Genomic DNA, 18,683 nt, shown 5'->3' on the forward strand with positions numbered 1-18,683 from the left:
GTGGCATGATCTCAGCTCACTGCAGTCTCCACCTCCTTGGTTCAAGCGATTCTCCTGCCTCAGCCTCTCGAGTAGCTGGGATTACAGGTGTGCACCACCACACCTGGCTAATTTTGTATTTTTCAGTAGAGCCCATCTCTATGGGCTTCTCCATGTTGGTCAGGCTGGTCTTGAACTCCTGACCTCTGGTGATACACCTGCCTCGGCCTCCCAAAGTGCTGGGATTACAAGCGTGAGCTGGGATTACGGGTGCAAGCCACTGCACCCGGCCTCATACAGCCATTTTTATTCTTCTTTTATGTTTGCCTATAATAACATATGTTTTGCATCCAGCTTTGTTTCTATCTATATATAAACATTTTCAATGTTGCTGTACTGTATAATTATAATAGCAATATGACACAAATGAACAGTTAAAAACAAACACTGAAGAATTGTATGGCATATGAGGCTGGGCGCAGTGGCTCATGCCTGTAATCCCAGCACTTTGGGAGGCCAAGGCGGGCGAATCACGAGGTCAGGAGATCAAGACCATCCTGGCCAACATAGTGAAACCCCCATCTCTACTAAAAATACAAAAATTAGCCGGACATGGTGGCACGTGCCTGTAATCCCAGCTACTCAGGAGGCTGAGGCAGGAGAATCACTTGAACCAGGGAGTCGGAGGTTGCGGTGAGCCGAGATCACGCCACTGCACTCTAGCCTGGTGACACAGTGAGACTTCGTCTCAAAAAAAAAAAAGAATTGTATGGTATATGAGTTATATCTCAATAAAGCTGCTGTAAGAAAATTTTTTTTTTTTTTTTTTTTGAGACAGAGTCTCACTCTGTCACCCAGGCTGGAGTGCAGTGGTGCGATCTCAGCTCACTGCAACCTCCCTCCTGGGGTTCAAGCAATTCTTCTGCCTCAGCCTCCCCAATAGCTGGGACTACAGGTGCACACCACCACGCCTGGCCAATTTTTGTATTTTTTTTAGTAGAGCTGGGATTTCACCATGTTGGCCAAGCTGGTCTCGGACTCCTGACCTCAAATGATCTGCCTGCCTCAGCCTCCCAAAGTGCTGGGATTACAAGCATGAACCATGGTGCTTGGTAAAAAATAATAATAATAATAATAATAATAATTTTTAAAATATTCCAAATGGAGATTTTTTAAAAAACCCATTGAGATCTACCAACTTTTGTTCTAGTAGTGACACCAGTCATTAGCCCCACGGATTTTCACATCATTTCCCTCATTCTCATATTTTCTTCAGCTATATAAGTTAAATCCAGAAATAAGCACGTTACACTAGCAAAATCTGAATGGGTTTTTATAATTGAATGCTATGTCTGCAGTTTCCCTCTAATGAAGTTCTCTGGTGAACAGGAAATGGGCCATGTGCTTTACTTGGGTCAGAAGGAATAACTCGTTCTTTAAGCTCGTGTTCTTATTGGAAGTCCACATGGTTGTTCCCCCAGGAAGGGAGAAGAGCTGGGTAGAGTTCAGGATTTGGTAGCATTTTTTCTGTGAGTCCCCAGGAAATCTCTAGGCTAAGGACAGGGAGGTAGCACCCACGGTTTGTGTGATTAAGCCTGCAGGACCAACCCTTTCAAACAAGTTAACTCAGATGTGACTCACTGGGGCCCCATGGACTCTAGAGCTGTTTCCCCTGATCGTCATAGCTGAAAGATAATAATTCTGGCTGTCTTCCCTTAAGTCCAGGGTTTTAATACCTGCTTCACTCTGACCTGCTAGAGAATCATTCCTGGAGGGGTGCTTTTCCTTCTTGGTCTTCACTGTTGGCTTACCCAGTGGTTGAACCAACAGCTTCCTAGAAACCGCTACCCTTTGCAGCCTCTTAGTCTAGAGGGAGAAGGTGGGAAGTTGGGAATAACTGGATAACTGGGCTTTTGAGCCAAACAGATTTGGCCTTGAATTTCAACATTGCCATTTATTGGGTGAGCTGCTTCATTATGTTTTACGTCAGTTTACTCGTGTGCAAAATGGAAATAATAATGTCTACCTCATAGGGTTATTGTGAGACTTGAATAGTGTAGGTTAGCTTGTAGTGGGTTCTATGTTTAGGGTGTCATGTGGGGTGCTATGTGAGTGGGAGAGTATATGCTTCATCCTTCCATCATGTTTTATTAGTCCACCTGCCCCTGTGTTCTATCTCCCATACCCTGTAATCTTTTGAGTGCTGATTAGAAGGGAACAAAATTACAGTATGACTCACCCAGGACCAGAGAAGGAAATGGCCCTTGACCATTGCTGGTTTGTGAGCCATCCACCACCCTTCTCTTGGAAGTTGTAATGTGGGCCTTGAACTATTGAGAATGCCCAAGCCTACGTAGCATTTGGCACTTCCCTGCGCTCAGCACGATGGATGGTCTTCTTTAGGCTTTTCCTCAACAACACTAGGGTTGCCTTGCACAGCTGGGAGACATGGAATTTCCAGAAGCTCGTGGAGTGGCTGTGCTGGGGAGAACCTACCCCAGCCTGAGGTCTAGGGTTCTAGGGGTTCTAGGGGCCTGCTGGGTGGTAACCGGATCTGAGCAGGAGTCAGAAAGGCAGGCAGGCCATGAAAGTCACTCTTCAAGTGTCGCAAGGGAAGGAAATCCAAGCCTGCTTTGGCTTTGTCCTGCCACCTTCCAAGGAAGGCCTCACTACATCATAAGCTGAACACTGCTGGTAGAAGCGCTGGTAGTTGTTGGAAGTTGTGATCTCATGCAAAGGGGAACAATGACCATTATTCTCCCTCTGACCCCTCCTTGGCTCCATTGCACTGCCAGAGGGGCCTTCTTGATGGCAGTTGATCCAAGTAACCTGAAGCCGAGACTCTCAGAAGCCCCACCTCACTCCTGTGGTTCCACAGCCCACAGGGAGCCACCGCGTGTCTGGTACACCCTCCCATCAGCCGTGCAAGCCCCAACATACCTCCTTCCCTTCGGGCCAGATGCCATGGATTGCTAACTGAGGTGTGGCTGGGCCCCTCCTTCCCCATCTGGGACTCATTTTTTTGAAATTATATGATGCAGAGGACTGCCTGTCCTTAGGGATCCAGCACTTCCGACCTTCGTTCTGTATTTTCATCCATGTCTCCTGAAATGCTGCTGTGTGATTTCTGGGTTCGATAGGATTTTGCTCATTTCTATTCCTAACTTTGGAGTTAGGTAAATATTTTCTGGGCTGTGCTTTAAAGATGCTTGCCTTCTTTTTGGCCCTCTAAGTAACTCAGTCCCCTTCCTACCGGTGTCGATGATGACCAGTTTGCATTTCTGCCACCCTGACTTTCAGGGACTGTGAGTATATTTGCCTGAGATGTTGATGTAACTAACTCCTCAGCTTGTCGGCCAGCCTCTCAGATGGAATGCTTTTGTAATTTGGTAGCCATGTAGAGTTGTGTGCCTTCCAGACTTGCATTCTCAACCTCACAAAGCTGTCTCTTTTGTCCTTGTCTGTCTCCAGGCTCCCCCCAACCCCCCAAATATATCAACCTAAAGCACAGAGATACTGTTCTTGTGGGAAGCCTTGAAGGGAAAAAGCCTGTCCTGACCTCACCACCAAGAGCTTGACTCAGATCCTTGGTGTGAGGCAAACTCTGGACCTAGATACACCCGTTCCTGACACTCTGGGGATAAGACAAAAAGGGAATGGCCCTCTCTGACCATCTTCTGTAACTTTCAAGAAACCAAAAATCTTGAAGTGTCTTGAATCAAATGTAGATTGTACTTGGAATAATCGGATAACAAAAGTCCCCCTTGGAAATAGCTCCCTGCATTTACATTGAAGTCTAGTTGGTTGTAACATGTTCCATGTAACAACATCAGGAGCCGTGCTGAGCCACGTGGGCTTTGTAAATGTAGCCAGATTTTTCAAATAGAGAAACTGTTTCCCTTCCTCCTCCCTACCTTGTCTTCAGTCTACAAGGCCAGTTCTATAGCCGGCTTAATAAGTCTTGGCAAACTCCTGTTTCACCCATTCCTGTAGAAACCTTCTGTGGTTGGGGCCGGGCGCAGTGGCTCACGTCTGTAATCTCAGCACTTTGGGAGGCTGAGGCAGGCAGATCACGAGATCAGGAGATCGAGACCATCCTGGCTAACAAGGTGAAACTCCGTCTCTACTAAAAATACAAAAATTAGCCAGGCGTGGTGGCGGGCGCCTGTAGTCCCAGCTACTCTGGAGGTTGAGGAAGGAGAATGGCGTGAACCCTGGAGGCGGAGCTTGCAGTGAGCCGAGATCGCACCACTGCACTCCAGCCTGGGCGACAGAGCGGGACTCCATCTCAGGAAAAAAAAAAAAAAAAAAGAAAGAAAAAAAGAAACCTTCTGTGGTTGGGAGCAGAGCCTTCCCGTCAGCAAGTGGTCTAAGCAAAGGCAACCCCAGTGTGCCCCAGAGAGCCCCACCAACTTCCGCCCATTTTTCTGATAAATTGAGTGTTTCCATTCCCAGGCAGGCAGTGTGCCCACGGCAGTGGCTCAGTCCTGGCCGACAGGATACAACTAAAGGAAATGTGCTAGCAATGGGCTTTCTCCAGGGCTCTCCGGTGGGGGTGGCTGGCATCTGGCCTCTGGGGTGGGATGTTCCCATGCAGCATTGGGTTTGGAGGCTTCGCTGAGCTGTTGACAGCTCTCACTCCTAGCCCCCAACCATGTCTCTGTCAAACCAACATCATTTTATTCTAGAACTTGGAGGTATTTTATAAAGGTAATCCAGCATTGTTGCTTTCTTGGCAACCTGAAGTGACTCACATTGATCTCAGAAAACCTTGTTTTGACTATTACTTTGATGCCCCCACAAGAGGGTTTCTGGAGGATGGCATAGCAGTTGTTCTGAAGCAGCCGTATTGCCTGATGGTTAAGAGCACAGTTTCGTGGGACTGTTGTGAAAAATGAGATTCTTAATTGAAGAGCTTAGCATAATACCTAAACTTATTCCCCTAGATTGAGTTTTCATATTTTATCCTCAATGCTTGGCCCATTGCTTGGTGTATAAATCATGCTCAATAAATTATCTGTGGAAAAAATAAATGAATTAACTATACAGTAATTCTTTTTGTCTTAGGATTTAGGAGCATTAGGCCCAGTGTTCAGAAAGAGGATGCAGGGCCAGATGTGGTGGCTCACACCTGTAATCCCAGCATTTTGGGAGGCTGTGGCAGGAGGATTGCTTGAGCCTACGAGTTCAAGAGCAGCCTGGGCAACATAGTGAGACTCCATCTCTACAAAAAATTTAAAAATTAGCCAGCCATGGTGGTGCATGCCTGTAATCCCAGCTACTTGGGAGGCTGAGGCAAGAGAATTGCTTGAGCCCAGGAGGTCAAGGCTGCAATGAGCTATGATTGCGCCAGTGTACTCCAGCCTGTGTGACAGAGTGAGACCCCGTCTCAGGAAAAAAAAAAAAAAAAAAAAAGATGATGCAGAAAGATGCACAAAGAATTGGGTTTGAAATTTTTTTGTAATTCAGCGTTGGTGTCCCCTCCCCACCTTCTCCTGCCCCTTGGCAGACTTTTATTGCAAGCCTAGCCCTTTTGTTAGCTGCTCTTCTGCTGCCTGTCCGTCTGACATTTCTAGTGAATCTACACATGAAACTCACTGTGGAGTTGACCAGGCTGGGAGTCTGAAGTTAAAACATAACAGCTGAAGGTAGGTGTGGAACCTAAACTTGACAGAAGACAAACTGACAGTGTTTGGTGTGTGTGTGTGTGACAGAGAGAGGTCAGTGCTTGAGCACCTTCTGTGGACCGGGCTGACTATTAGACGTGGTGATTTTTGTGAGTACACAGAGTAGAGTAGTTTGTCTTCATCGGCCAGGTGAGCATGAGGGTAGAGGAAGGCTTCCCTGGGCTGGGCTGAGGCCTACACGGGGCTTTCTAGGCAGGAGTGGGGAGAAGGCGATTTCAGGGAGCAGGCATTGCAGAGATCCTGGGTGCAGAAAGGGGAGGAAGAGGCTGAAATGGGCAGCAGGGAATCCTCAAGGCTCGTGGGTCACAGTGAGGATCTGTTTTTAAGGAGCTATTGTGCTCGTGAAGTGAGATCTCATCAGGCCATGGGCTGTCCCAGGTCTGAGAGAATAAAGGTTTGAAAGGAGTCATTTTACTAATCTGCCTCCCTAGCTGCCACGTACTTGTAAGATGCAAGATTACATTGCCCAACAGGAAACCCCCAGTCTGTAGCATTCTTGCCCGTGGCCTCGGGGCTGGCTGCCCTGTGCCCCTGTTCAGAGTGCTTTCTCTGTGCCCGCTGCTCCCGAAGCTGGAAAGAAAACATGACGTTTAGATTTGGTGGGATCTAGATGCTGGTGGCTGCCTTTGTGGAACTCAAGTTTGACACTGGAGCTTTGTGGGGCCGGTTCCAGGAAGGATTGAGGAAGCATTGTTGGCTGTAAATAAACCTCCATTCTCTTACTCAGGACTTGGTACTTCTTTGCTGAGTAAATCCTCCCAGCTCAAATGGCAGCTTGTCCAGTTTCGTGGGTCTATATTGTTGTTACTTCCTTCCTGCGCTCCAGTCAGCTTCATCAATGGCTGGACTTTTGTATTCTCTGCAGGGGGAACCATATTCCAGGTTCTGTAATTCTTGAGAACCGGGCCCCTGCCACTGACCTACAGTTGCATCTTCCAAGTCTCAGTCACAGTTGGTTAAGAAACCAAATTGGCAGGTTGAGATCACTATTCTTCTCCAGGGACAGCCCCCAGTGTGCCGCAGCCGCCTCCTGCTCTGGTTGTTGGGCCTTTAGTCTCCGGTGGGGTCTGGGTGGATGAGGGGTGCAGGCAGAGGAGGAGACCTCGGCTCAGATTGGTGTCCTCCACCAGCTCAGCGTTTAAACCATACTTCCTCTTTCCTCCTTTCTGTTTTCTAACTTGGCTTTTGTTTTTGTCTTTTCGTTTTTCCTTGTATCTTTTTTTTTTTTTTTTTTTTTTTGGAGACAATCTTGCTCTCTCAGGCTGGAGTGCAGTGGCGCAATCTCGGCTCACTGCAACCTCCACCTCTCAAGTAGCTGGGATTACAGGCATGCACCACCATGCCCAGCTAATTTTTGTATTTTTAGTGGAGAGGAGGTTTTACCATGTTGTCCAGGCTGGTCCCAAACTCCTGGCCTCAAGTGATCTGCGCACCTCAGCCTCCCAATGCGCCCAGCCTGTTTTTCCTTGTGTCTTGATTGGAATTGAATGAGGGGGCTGAAGAGGTGGGCCTAGTCTTTTCTCCCAGGAGCAGCCTTCCTTTCCTAGGTGAGGCGCTTTGTTTTCACCTTCCTTAGGAACTGGGTGAAAAGCCCTCAGCCTGTTCTGGCTGTGTGTTGTTGCTCATGTCTCTGGGCTGTGGGTTCCATGCCCTCTGGCTAATGTAGACAGATGCCTGGTGACTAGACATCCAGGATGAGCTCATTACTTTAACCAACTGAGAATTTCTACCTGAAGGCCAGTGGGTGGATTCATACGAGTCAAGACAGGTGTTTCCTGTGCATTTCAAAACGCTGCTGGCGGGGAAGAGATGAACAGTGCTTTCTTGTTGCTTTTTGCTTGTATCCTCACAGCCCTTCTTTCCGCTTCCTGCCTCTTTAAGGGCATAGTGAGAATCTCCCCCAGAGCAGGTGGTATAACACCAGTGCCTTGAACGACTGGCAGTTTAATAATCGAGCCTTTCTTCCGTCTCCTTAATTCTGTCATTTAAAATATTTCAGTGGGTGAGAGGTGACTTCTATCAATTAAAAGATTTCAATGGGAGGGAGGTGAGGAATGAAAAATTACCTACTGGGTACAGTGTTCACTTTCTGGGTGATGGGTACACTGGGAGCCCAAACCTTACTTATCATTACACAATATATCCATGTAACAGACCTGCACATATACCACCAAATCTAAAATAAAATACTTTTTTTTAAATTATAAAATAAATCGTTCATCACATGTTTTTTCTGACACATGGCTGGCTTCCATGATAACTGTCATGGGTGCTTGGTCCATTTTTCATACTAAATACCTCCTATCTGAGACATGACTGGTAAGAGGGCATCTCTTTAGGCCTGTCCTCCCTGTGGTGGAGGTCGTTATAGAGGCATATCATTACTGTTTGAATAGAGGTCACTTTTATTGGATGAAACTTGATTCAGTGGATGGTTGTGTGTAAATGGTACTAAAAAGCAGCTCTGGGGTATTTCAGGGTCTCCCTGTGTCACCCAGGCTGGAGTGCAGTGGCATGATCATAGCTCACTGCAGCTTTGACCTCCCAGACTCAGGTGATCTCTCCTCAGCCTCCCAAGTAGCTAGGACTACAGGCTGGTCTCAAACTCCTGGACTCAAGCAGTCAGGCCCACCTCAGCTTCTCAAAGTGCTAGGATTACAGGCGTGAGCCACTGCGCCTGACCAAGCGAGCACTTTAGGATCCAGAGAACTTAGGTTGTTGTCTTTCTTCTTCAGGAGAAGCTCGGCACAGTGACAGAGGCACCCAGGGCTCAGCAAGCTCATGGCCCAGCTTGTTGGACTCAGAGGGCAGAAGAATCGCATTCTAAACATGATAAGGTATAGCCAGCAGGAGGCAGATTCCCAGCTTGATTCTCCAGAGCCTTGTAGGTCCCAAGGGTGCCTGTGACACCAATGGGAATCTGAACCAACACAGACTCCACAGTCTTCTTAGGAGACCCTAGTGCAGCAGCGCTGGCCTCCTCCTGAGCGTGCACGCTTATATGGCTTCTGAGCTGGCCAGGCTACTTCATGCATTTGGTTTAATGGGTCCTCGTAAGGCAGGAGAATCTTCTTGAACTTGGAGTTGGGTCTGTTGTCCATCGGTCAGTACTTTGTTCAGAGGCACTGAGGGTGGGAAGGCCCATGGAGCTGGATTCTGCTGCTGGGAAGTTGGGTGGGCCTTGTTTGTGGGCCTCAGGTTCAGGACTGAATGAGAGTCCTCTTGTTGCGAGTTGAGGGTGTACTCTGGGCATGCCATGCCCTTTTTTTGTACTAAGAGGGTAGAAAAGCAAAGACCAGACTAGTTGGCAAATTGGAACCCAACTACCCAGTTTATTTATTTCTTAGGCGTAGAAGGAATAATTTAGGGGGAACTGAAGAGCCAACCTAAAGGAAAAAAATAAAATAAAGGGATAAAATACTTCCTGTGATTTTGCCCCATCATCTCTTTTCTTCCAGAGACGTGACTCAACAACCTCAGCTGAGCCTGGCAGCACACACACCCCACACTCCTTTCCATCTCCAGGGTCACAAAAGCCACAAGAAGCCACGGGGAGGCTCCTGGCCTCTTACTTTACCTAAGGAGCCCCTGAAGTGGCAAGTGTGTTTCCCTTTGAAGAGCCATTGCATGTTTGGTGACTAACTTCCTGTGGCTTTGGGGTAGACATGGTAGACTCCTCGTGTGGGGATTGGGCCTCTGCAGTTGAGTCCATGAGAAGGGGTGGGTGTGGTATGGTGCGGAGCCTTGGGGAAGGGTGAGTGGGGGCTGGAGGGAGAGTTAACGAATGGTCAGTCCCTGTATGATCAGCCAGCTGGCGGGTGAGGGAGGAGCTGATGTTTTCCTACAATCAGCACCCAGAAAGCTGTTCTCTAGAGGGAAAATGTGAGGGCATTTTACAGTCCCATGTATTGTTACTAACACTCTTGAACACTGGTTTCCTGAGAGTCACTGCTACAAAGGGATTGTTGGTCCCCTGAGAGACTGGCAGTCTCTATAGGGCTGCTGATTTATGACTGCGGCAGTTTCTATAGAGCCGCTGATTTATGACTGCAACCTGAAGTTGGTGTGGCAGTCCTCCAGGCGCGCCTCCCTGCCTGCTCCCAGCCTCCTCTTTGCCCACCTGATTGGCAGGGGGCAGTGGCTCGAAGAGATGGGTTGCTAAGCAGCCTGGCCTGGACGTGGTGCCCTGCCAGGTTGAATGAATAGCTGCAGTGTTCTGAGGAATGGGGAATTTGGCCTGTCCCAGCATCAGGAGGGACTTTCTGGAAAGGGGGCTAAGACTGAGTCTAGGTTCAGTGTGGGGAACTGGGTGGCCTTCCTGGCACCTTCCTTTTGGAGCCGTGGCGTGGTGTGCCATGTCTGTGTAAGTGGAGCCTGCGGAGCTCTGCACCTGTCCTCGAAAAGGTCTTGTTGCAGGGTCTTCCTGTCTCATCTCCTCCCTCACTCATCAGCAGGAAAAGACATGGCGTCCAACAACTTTCTGTGAACTCTGCCTCTGCTGTTTTGATGATTAGCACGTGTGGCCCTTGAGATTGTTGATCTAACTGGCTTTGAGGGGCTGGGTGTCAACAACCCAGAAATGGGGGAAACAGGTGTGTTCTTGCCATTTTACACTTGAGACAATGGAGGCAAGGGAAGACTTGTGACGGAGGGCTTGGACCGTGGCTTTCTCAGCGTTGATTTTGGTTTAGATGAAACATTTACTACAGAACAGTGAAATCCAGAAAACGTCTAAGAAGCCTTTGCTCTCAGGTTTCTGCAGGACATGTGGATGTAGCTGTCATGGGACACTGTTTGCATTAGGGATTGGAGGAAGCTTTTCTTTGGAGGGAGTATAAAGCCAGTGTAAAGGGAGCTGAGAGCCAGAGAGAGGCTTCCTTGAGCCTGGGGCCTCTCTGGGATCCCCATTCTGCCGCTTATTAAAGGTTCGCTGCATGCTTGCTCTGAGGTTCCATGAGCTGCCTCTTTATCCTCATGATGAAGCCTCCCTTCTTTGAACTAAAAATAAGAAGAGTATCTTGGGAGCAGCTAGTCTGCATTTTCATCTCGGGAGTCTGCTGTTACAAAGCAGTCACCTCTTGCTTCCTTGGTACCAGCGGTAAAGGTGGTGATGTCTGGGCTGGCCGGGCCCTTGAGCTCTGCACTCCATTCAGGCAAGCTTCCTCAGACCCAGGGGAGAGCAACAGGCAGGGTATACGTTGCCCAGTTGGCTGCAGCAGGCTTGCTGGCTTGTGTTCTCCTCAGCGATGGTGGGTTTGGTCACTGAAAAGGCATGGAGCAGAGACCGGCGTGGGGCTCGGGAGCATCCGGCTGCTGCGATGCGGGAAGAAGAGGGTTCGGAGGCTCGGGGGTGCCAGAGGCCCCTGAAGCATCAGCTTACCCTTAGTGTTCCTGGCAGTGCTTTTACTTTTTCTCCTTCCTTAAAAATCCTGAGTGGTCTCAGTGGAGAGTAGCTGGTTCAGGAGCCCCAGTCTTACCTCCTCGTATTTGTTTCTCTTTTGCAGGATAATACAGAAGCAGAAAAGCGAGACCCCCAGGAACTCGTGGGTGAGTATTGGGGGATCCTGGGGGCGCGTTTCTCAGCCTTGCTCCTAGCAGCCTGGCTTCCAGCCATGCCAGGCCTGCCGCCCCACAGGGCTTCTGTCTGCTGTGAGCACTGTTGTCCCTTTGGCTCCCTCTCAGGGCTTTGGCATTTCCTAGGATGCCCGGGTGAGACATCCAGGGAACAGTTCTTCTTTGGAAATCATATTTGTGGTGTGTTTTAATGGGCTTTGGTCGGTTGCCAGTGCTGTCAAGAGGGAATTCAGGGCCCCTCAGCTGGGAGCGTGTCTTGGTCTCTGCTTCCCCTAGTGCCCTGGGCTTGTCCTCTGTCTTTGCGACCCCTCCTCCCCCTCTCCGCTGGCATATGCATGCTGCTCAGGGAGTCAGCATGTGGCCTCTGCTGGCACTTTGCTCTGTCCCCAGGCAGGAACATGCCTCACAGCCCTGGAGTCTGGGGCTCTTTGTGATTTGGGAGGAGCAGGGACACTATGTTTCTGGAAAACAGCACACATCATCCAAGTCCTGTGCTAGCCCCAGCCTTTTAATCCTTTTAGAAAGCCCCCCAGCTCCTTTCACGTGGCTCCCAAAGCCCGACCGGGGGGCAGTTCCCGGCATCTGAGTCAGAGCTCTTGGTGGGGTTGGCCCTCCCTCTCTGTGGCAGCCATTACCGGCTCTCCTGTCCGTCCTGCTGATCTTCACAAACAGGCTCCTGCCTCCTGCGGTCTTGCCTCGGTGGCTCACTGACTCCAGCCCTGGGGGTTCTGAGCCCAGGGACCGCCTGAAAGCGCTGCCCCAGTAGTCAGTCCTTCCCACCCAGGCTTCCTCCCAGTAGGGCCTTTCTGCTGGGAGTTCTGCTACAGAGCCTGTTCTCCTTTTCCAGAACTAAAGGAGCTAGGAATCGTTCATTCTATTTGTCTTTTGAAGAAGGATTGGGTGGGAACACGGTAACGCTGAGCAGCCCAGACCCTCAGCAGGAGGGCCTTAATCCCTGGCCTCTCTGATGGAGTTTCAGTCTTTCAAATCCTATAAAACCCAGGATTTTCCTAAAACCTAGAGTTTGTTCTTTAGAAAGTGACGCCTTAGGGGTGCAACATTTGGCTTTGAGGGCAGAGGAAGCAGAGTGCGCATCTGCTGGGAAGCCGATGGCCTGCCCTAAGGGGGCGATCCACGGGTCGGGCGTGGACGGGAGCCTTGGCCTCTTATCCCCGCCATCACCCGAGCCGACCCTGCTGTTTACTGTGAGAAACTACACGGCTGGGGATCAGAGAGCAGCCTGTCACGTGCCAATGCAGAGATGCCCTTGCTCTTGCTAGTAGTGCTGGGCAGGCAGTGGAATGTGTGTGGGCATCAGCCATCTCAGCCCCCAGTCGCTTCCAGAGCCAACTTGTCACTTTTTCTCCCTGTGCCACTTTTTGGAAATAGCTTTATTGAGGTATAATTTACATAGAGTAAGACTTGCCAATTTTACGTGTGCCATTTTATGAATTTTGACAAATGTGTATAGTTGTGTTAGCCCCACCACAATTGTGATACAGAACGCACCCATCACTCCGAAATGTTCCCTTGTGCCCCGACCGTGTTACAGGTGATTCCCTCCCTCAGCCTCAGGCAAGCTGTGATCTACACTCTCCTCACTATAGCTTTGCCTTTTTTTAGAATTTCCTATAAATCAGGATCTCCCCACCCTGGCCCTACTGACACTTAGGGCTGGATGAGTCTTTGTTGTGGGGCTGTCCTGTGCTTTGCACGGTGTTTAGCAGTGTCCTTGGTCTCTACCCACTACGTGCCAGAGGCACTCTCCCTTCCCCAGATGTGACAGTGATCAATGTCTCCAGACATTGCCAAATGTCCCCTTGGGGCAGAATCACCCCTAGTTGAGAACCAGGGATAGAAAGGGAACTAGTGTTTTTGTCTGGCTTCTTCCACTCAGCACGGTGCTTGCGAGACTCATCCATGTAGTTGGGCATGTCCAGAGTTTCTTTTTGTAGCCAAGTAATATTTCACTGTAGGGATACACCACAGTTTGTTTACTCATTCACCCATGAGGATACAAATGGATCTTTAAGTGGCATCGTTTTGATTACTCACCATTCCTCATTGACGAGTAGCTAGTTTAGTTCCTCTTACTGAAGACGTAATTAGCTGAAGGACAGTGGCTTCCATTCATGATGCAGTGCCTGTCAGCCCCTCTACCTAAGCTTTTGTCCACTCTGGTGTCAGGACTCAGGTTGCTTACCAGGTATGGGAAGTGTGTCCATGCATGTAGACAGCCCCAGCTTTTAGAGAACAAGCAGGAGAGCAGAGAAGCCAAACCACAGGCATCTGCAGCACTGCAGCCCCTTGACAGAGCCGAGCATGCACACCCTGTCTGTGCCCTCCAGGGCCTCGCAGATGCCCACGGCTGAGCCTGGAGCAGTGGTGCTGGTGTGGCAGTGCACGTGCGTTCTCTCTGTCACTCAGGAGCTGGAGATACTCCACCGTCCCCTGGGGCCCCCCAGCTCGCTCACTCCCTGCCATCCCATAAGCCCGTCCAACTAGCTGTTCCTGCACAGATCCCTCCCTGGCAGCTGTGGGTACTCTGGGTGTTTTCTGACTTGGGCACGCACCAGGGCAAGTCACGCTGACAGCTGGCTTCTCAAGTCCTAAGTGCGGCTGCCTCTGAGAACACACCCATCAGACCCAGGCAGCAGCCACAGACCCAGCGCTGCTTCCAAGAGACTGTGGACACATCGCTTTACTGGCTTGAGGCTCTGTCTGCTTACAAGAAATGTGGGGCTCAGCTGGTCGCAGTGGCTCATGCCTGTCATCCCAGCACTTTGGGAGGCTGAGGCGGGCAGATCACGAGGTTGGGAGTTCAAAAGCAGCCTGGCCAGCGTGGTGAAACCCCATTTCTACTAAAAATACAAAAAAAAAAAAAAAATTAGCCAGGCATGGTGGTACGTGCCTATAGTCCAAGCTACCCAGGAGGCTGAGGCAAGAGAACTGCTTGAACCCGGCAGACGGAGGTTGCAGTGAGCCGAGATAACACCATTGCACTCCAGTCTGGGCGAGATAGCGAGACTCCATCTCAATTAAAAAAAAAAAAAAAAAAAAAAGAAACAGAAATGTGGGGTTCAAGTCTTCCACATTAGATTCATTCCAGGACTCAGAAAGGAGAGGACCACTGAAAGATTGCTTCCAAACTCTGTGTTGTACACTTGTATCTAGTTTTCCCAAATGTGTTCCTTTATTTGCCAGTTACTTCCTAGGAATTATCTTGTTTCAAGCCCCGGGCTAAGGAGGGGCTCCCCTCCTCTTTTTTTTTTTTTTTTTGGAGACGGGGTCTGGCTTTGTCACCCAGGCTGGAGGGGCTGGAGTGCAGTGGTGCGATCTCGGCTCACTGTAAGCTCCGCCTCCTGGGTTCACACCATTCTCCTGCCTCAGCCTCCCGAGTAGCTGGGACTACAGGCGCCCACCACCACGCTTGGCTAAATTTTTGTATTTTTAGTAGGGATGGGGTTTCACTGTTTTAGCCAGGATGATCTCGATCTCCTGACCTTGTGATCCGCCCGCCTCGGCCTCCCAAAGTGCTGGGATTACAGGTGTGAGCCACCGCGCCTGGCCCCTCCTCTTACACTGTACACCATGTGAGCCTCATAGTGTGGCTGGGTTGCTGTGGCAACAGGGTCACACCCTGTTTTTCCAAAAGGCTTTCCTGGCAAATGCCAAAGGGCACTCTTTGTCTCTCTGTCACAAGCACAGATAGGTTCTCTCCAGCCCAGGGAAGAAGTTAACCCTGCTTGTTTATGTGCCTAGCACCTGCCAAGGCCCTCCTTGCTTTTGTTGTTGCTGCTTGTGAGATAGGACCAGCTCCCCCCAGCTGATTCCACTCTCCACCAGCTTCTGCAACCTCAGCCTTGGCACTTTCACCTATTCCAGGGCTAGGAAGAAGGAGGAAGTTAGAGGAGACTTGAATTCCAGCCATATCTGGGTTTCACCTTTGCTTGAGGAGTCAGGAGACCAAAGGAAGGTGCTGGGCAAAGAGAAGCACCTCGTCTCCTGCTCTTGGGCTGCACTGGCATCTGGGGTCCACAGCAGGACCTCTGATCAATGTATCACCCAGTCTCTGTCCTCTTGCCGTCACCTAAAATGGCAGATTAGTGCTCTGTTCTTGGGGCGCTTCCAGTGAGAATCCACTGACAACAGTGAAAATCAGCACATGAAGTCATGTTTTTAGGATGGCCCCAGGCTCGACTCCTGTCTCAGTGTATTTGCAGTGGGCATAGGCTTATCCTGCAGCAGCTGGACTGGCAGAGTCTGGGAGCCTTGTCCCCAGCCCTCCTTGGCACTGTGTTCTTTACAGTAACTGAAACTCCAGGCAGAGATCAAAGCACCTTGTCTACTAAGCAAACATTAACCCAGCATGGGGAGAGGAGAAGGGGCTGGCTGTGCGAAGCCAGCCAGGCAGCTCAGCAGTGGGTTAGCCGGGGCCTGCACACAGTAGGTGCTCAGTAAGTGCTTGCTGAGTGTTACTGGTGTTTTGTTCATTCTTTCTCTTCATCCTGCCCCACCCTGCCCTGCCTGCTCTTTGCTCGTTGTATGATCCTTTTCATGAGAGAGTGTTTTGAAGAGCGCAGACAGAATCTTAACAAATAGCGCATTGTCCCAGCCATCCAAAGCAGGACTGCAGTGCCGGGGTGGCCCAAGGCTGCGGGGAAGAGGCTGGAGAGAGCAAGGCCTGCCGGACGGTGGCAGATCTCTAAGGAAATTGTCCCCTGGGGGTTGTGGTTCTTCCCATCAGAATCAGGCCTTTTGTTCTCAGGAATGAGGTGGGCTAAGAGAGAGTTGATTGGTTTATTTTTAAAAGATCCTCAGCTGATAATGGTAAAAAGTATCATTTATACACAAGGCCATTTTGTTTACTTTGGGACCCAAAACTTAGGGAACCCTGAATTCTGTTTCTCCTGTAGCCTAGGCAGGTCAGCCTTAGACGAGACGGGTGGCCCCAAGCACCTCTGAGTTTCCAAAGTCTTGCAAGTATTTTAGAGACATATGCAGTGGTGGCTGGAGCTGGCTCATGTTGTGAGCCTATTGTGTACATCTCTTCCCAGCCTTGAGTTCAGTGACTTCACCTTGGTCGCTTGAAATTGGCCATGGCAGGAGAATTTACACCACAAGAAATGGCAAATGCCACAGATATGGCGCCTCCCCCCTTCCCCATCCCCACGCCCAGCTGGTCATTAAACATTTACCAGCACACTGCTGACTCTTTCCTTAAAAGTTAACCATTGTGGGCCAGGCACAGTGGCTCATACCCATAATCCCAGCACTTTAGGAGGCCGAGGCTGGAGGATGGCTTGATCCAACAGTTCAAGACCAGCCTGGGCAACATAACGAGACCCCATCTTTACAAAAACTTTTAAGATTAGTCAGGCATGGTGGCATGCACCTGTAGTCCTAGCTACTCAGGAGGCTGAGACAGGAGTTCGAGGTTGCAGTGAGCTATGATTGTACCACTACGCTCTAGCCTGGGTTACAGAGTAAAACCCCCATCTCTTTATTTTATTTTTTTATTTCATTTTATGTATTTTATTTTCCTTTTTGAGACAGGAGTCTTACTTTGTCACCCAGGCTGGAGTATAGTGGCGCGATCTTGGCTCACTGCAGCTACCACCTTCGGGTTCAAGCAATTCTAGTTCCTCAGTAGCTGGGTTTACAGGCATGCGTCACCATGCCAGTTGCTTTTGTATTTTTAGTAGAGACGGGGTTTCGCCATGTTGGCCAAGCTGGTCTAGAACTCCTGACCTCAAATGATCTGCCTACCTTGGCTTCCCAAAATGTTGGGAGTATAGGCGTGAGCCACCGCACCCAGCTGACCCCGTCTCTTTAAAAAAAAAAAAAAACGGAAAAGTTAACTGCTGTATACATTTATTCCCTCTGCCTGAACTTTTCTTCTCCCAAGCTGGCACATGGCCCACCCCTTCCGGTCATTCAGTCTCAGCTCAGATGACACCTCAGAGAGGCCACATCCGAACACTCAGTTGTACTGTTTTCATAGTGTTTATCCCTACCTGATAACATTTTATGTGCTTATGTTTTTTTGTCCATGTCTGTCCCTTGTTCTAATCCCCACCTACAGAATTTTTCCTTCTTCTCTCAACAGCCTCCTTTTCTGAAAGAGTTCGGAACATGTCGCCTGATGAAATCAAGATCCCGCCAGAACCCCCTGGCAGATGTTCAAATCACTTGCAAGTAAGCATGAGACTCGGCTACTGAGGTCGGATAGATTAGATAGCCTGGGTTACGTGTTTGGTTTGGTCTTAATCTTAAGAGACCATGGCAGGGAAAGGGACTGAGGCTTCTATAAAAGAAACTGACAGGTGGGAAGGATCCCACAGTCCACTTTACCTCCTGTTAGCCTCATCTCAGGAGTTGGCTCCTACACCCACCGCCATGTCCCGTGGTGCTGCTCCAGCAGGGCGGCCCTGGCTTGCCCTCAGTGAGGTCCTAAGCAGAGACAGAGAAAAGAACGTAACCTTTTCTGTGCAGCCCTACTGGGGCAGTGGGAGCTTCTCAGAAAGAGCTTTGCTAAGAAACTGAGGAACCCTCAGAATGTAAAATAAATTACAGAAATGAAAAAATCACAGGCATTATATGTATACATTTTCTATCCTAATCTATTTCTAAAATGCTGATTCAGTAGCTTCTTCCTTGACAGAATGTGCAGCCCTGACTGGAGGTTTTGAAATCCCAAGGAGTCGAGGCTTTTGTGCAGTTACACACCCTGGGGGGACAGCTAGGGTTAAGCCCGTGGCTCTCCTTGTCCCTCTGTGGGTTCCCTTGTGATGAACAATAGAACAGGCACCTAAGGCTGCACAATCATGGCTCCTGGACCACCTGCTTCACCTTCGATCCTGGAGCTCCCACTGGGTGCCTCTGGCTACACAGCAAGCCCGTGACACCGCCCTAACGGATGGATGACTAATGGGACCTGAGGCTAAGGAATGCAGCAAGCTAGGGGAGGGCCAGAGCAGGACTGGGGGTGCAGCACAGATTCCCTTCCCTTCCCGGAAGTCTCCTCCCATTGCTGGGTCATCTCCCCACCACCGCCCTCCAGAATCACGTCACCCTCCGTGCCAGACAACCAGACAACAAGCTCCAGCCTGTAAGGACGACTCCAGCAACCCGCCAGGCAGAGACAAACGGCGCACAGCATACAGTGCCAATTGTGCCTCCTCTTTAGACCCTCCTGATGGTGGAAACCATGACATTTGAGCAAACATTTTAGTTCATCTTGGGTAGTAGAACTGATCTTATGGCCCAGGAGACACAGCCAAGTCATCTGTATGACATGGGTTCTCCTCAAGTTGCCAAGCCTTCTGTATATGGCTCCCTCCATGACCCTGGAGGAGACAGCTTGGAGGACAGAGGTTCTTCAGTCTCGGCTGAAGTCACAGACCTCTCTCTGCAGTTCAGCTCTGCTCTGGCCAGTCTTGG

General features: G+C 49.8%; 1 protein-coding gene across 10 annotated transcripts in view; it reads left to right on the top strand.

Annotated features, from left to right (window-relative positions):
• SAP30BP (SAP30 binding protein) overlaps positions 1-18,683 on the top strand; it is a 40,475-nt gene that overhangs the window by 14,892 nt on the left and 6,900 nt on the right. For 6 of the 10 annotated variants that reach the window (XM_003813281.6, XM_034942894.3, XM_034942893.3 and 3 more), the window contains 2 exons: positions 11,171-11,213; positions 17,350-17,438. In XM_003813281.6, coding sequence (XP_003813329.1) covers positions 11,171-11,213; positions 17,350-17,438 — 132 coding nt within the window. Of the gene's footprint in view, positions 1-8,401; positions 8,504-11,170; positions 11,214-17,349; positions 17,439-18,683 lie in introns of all 10 variants that reach the window. The other 4 variants (XM_034942892.3, XM_008965844.6, XM_055101531.2 and 1 more) reach the window with 1 other exon arrangement.

The sequence above is a fragment of the Pan paniscus genome, chromosome 19, assembly GCF_029289425.2.
Source record: "Pan paniscus chromosome 19, NHGRI_mPanPan1-v2.0_pri, whole genome shotgun sequence".
In the NCBI taxonomy this organism is placed as follows: domain Eukaryota; kingdom Metazoa; phylum Chordata; class Mammalia; order Primates; family Hominidae; genus Pan; species Pan paniscus.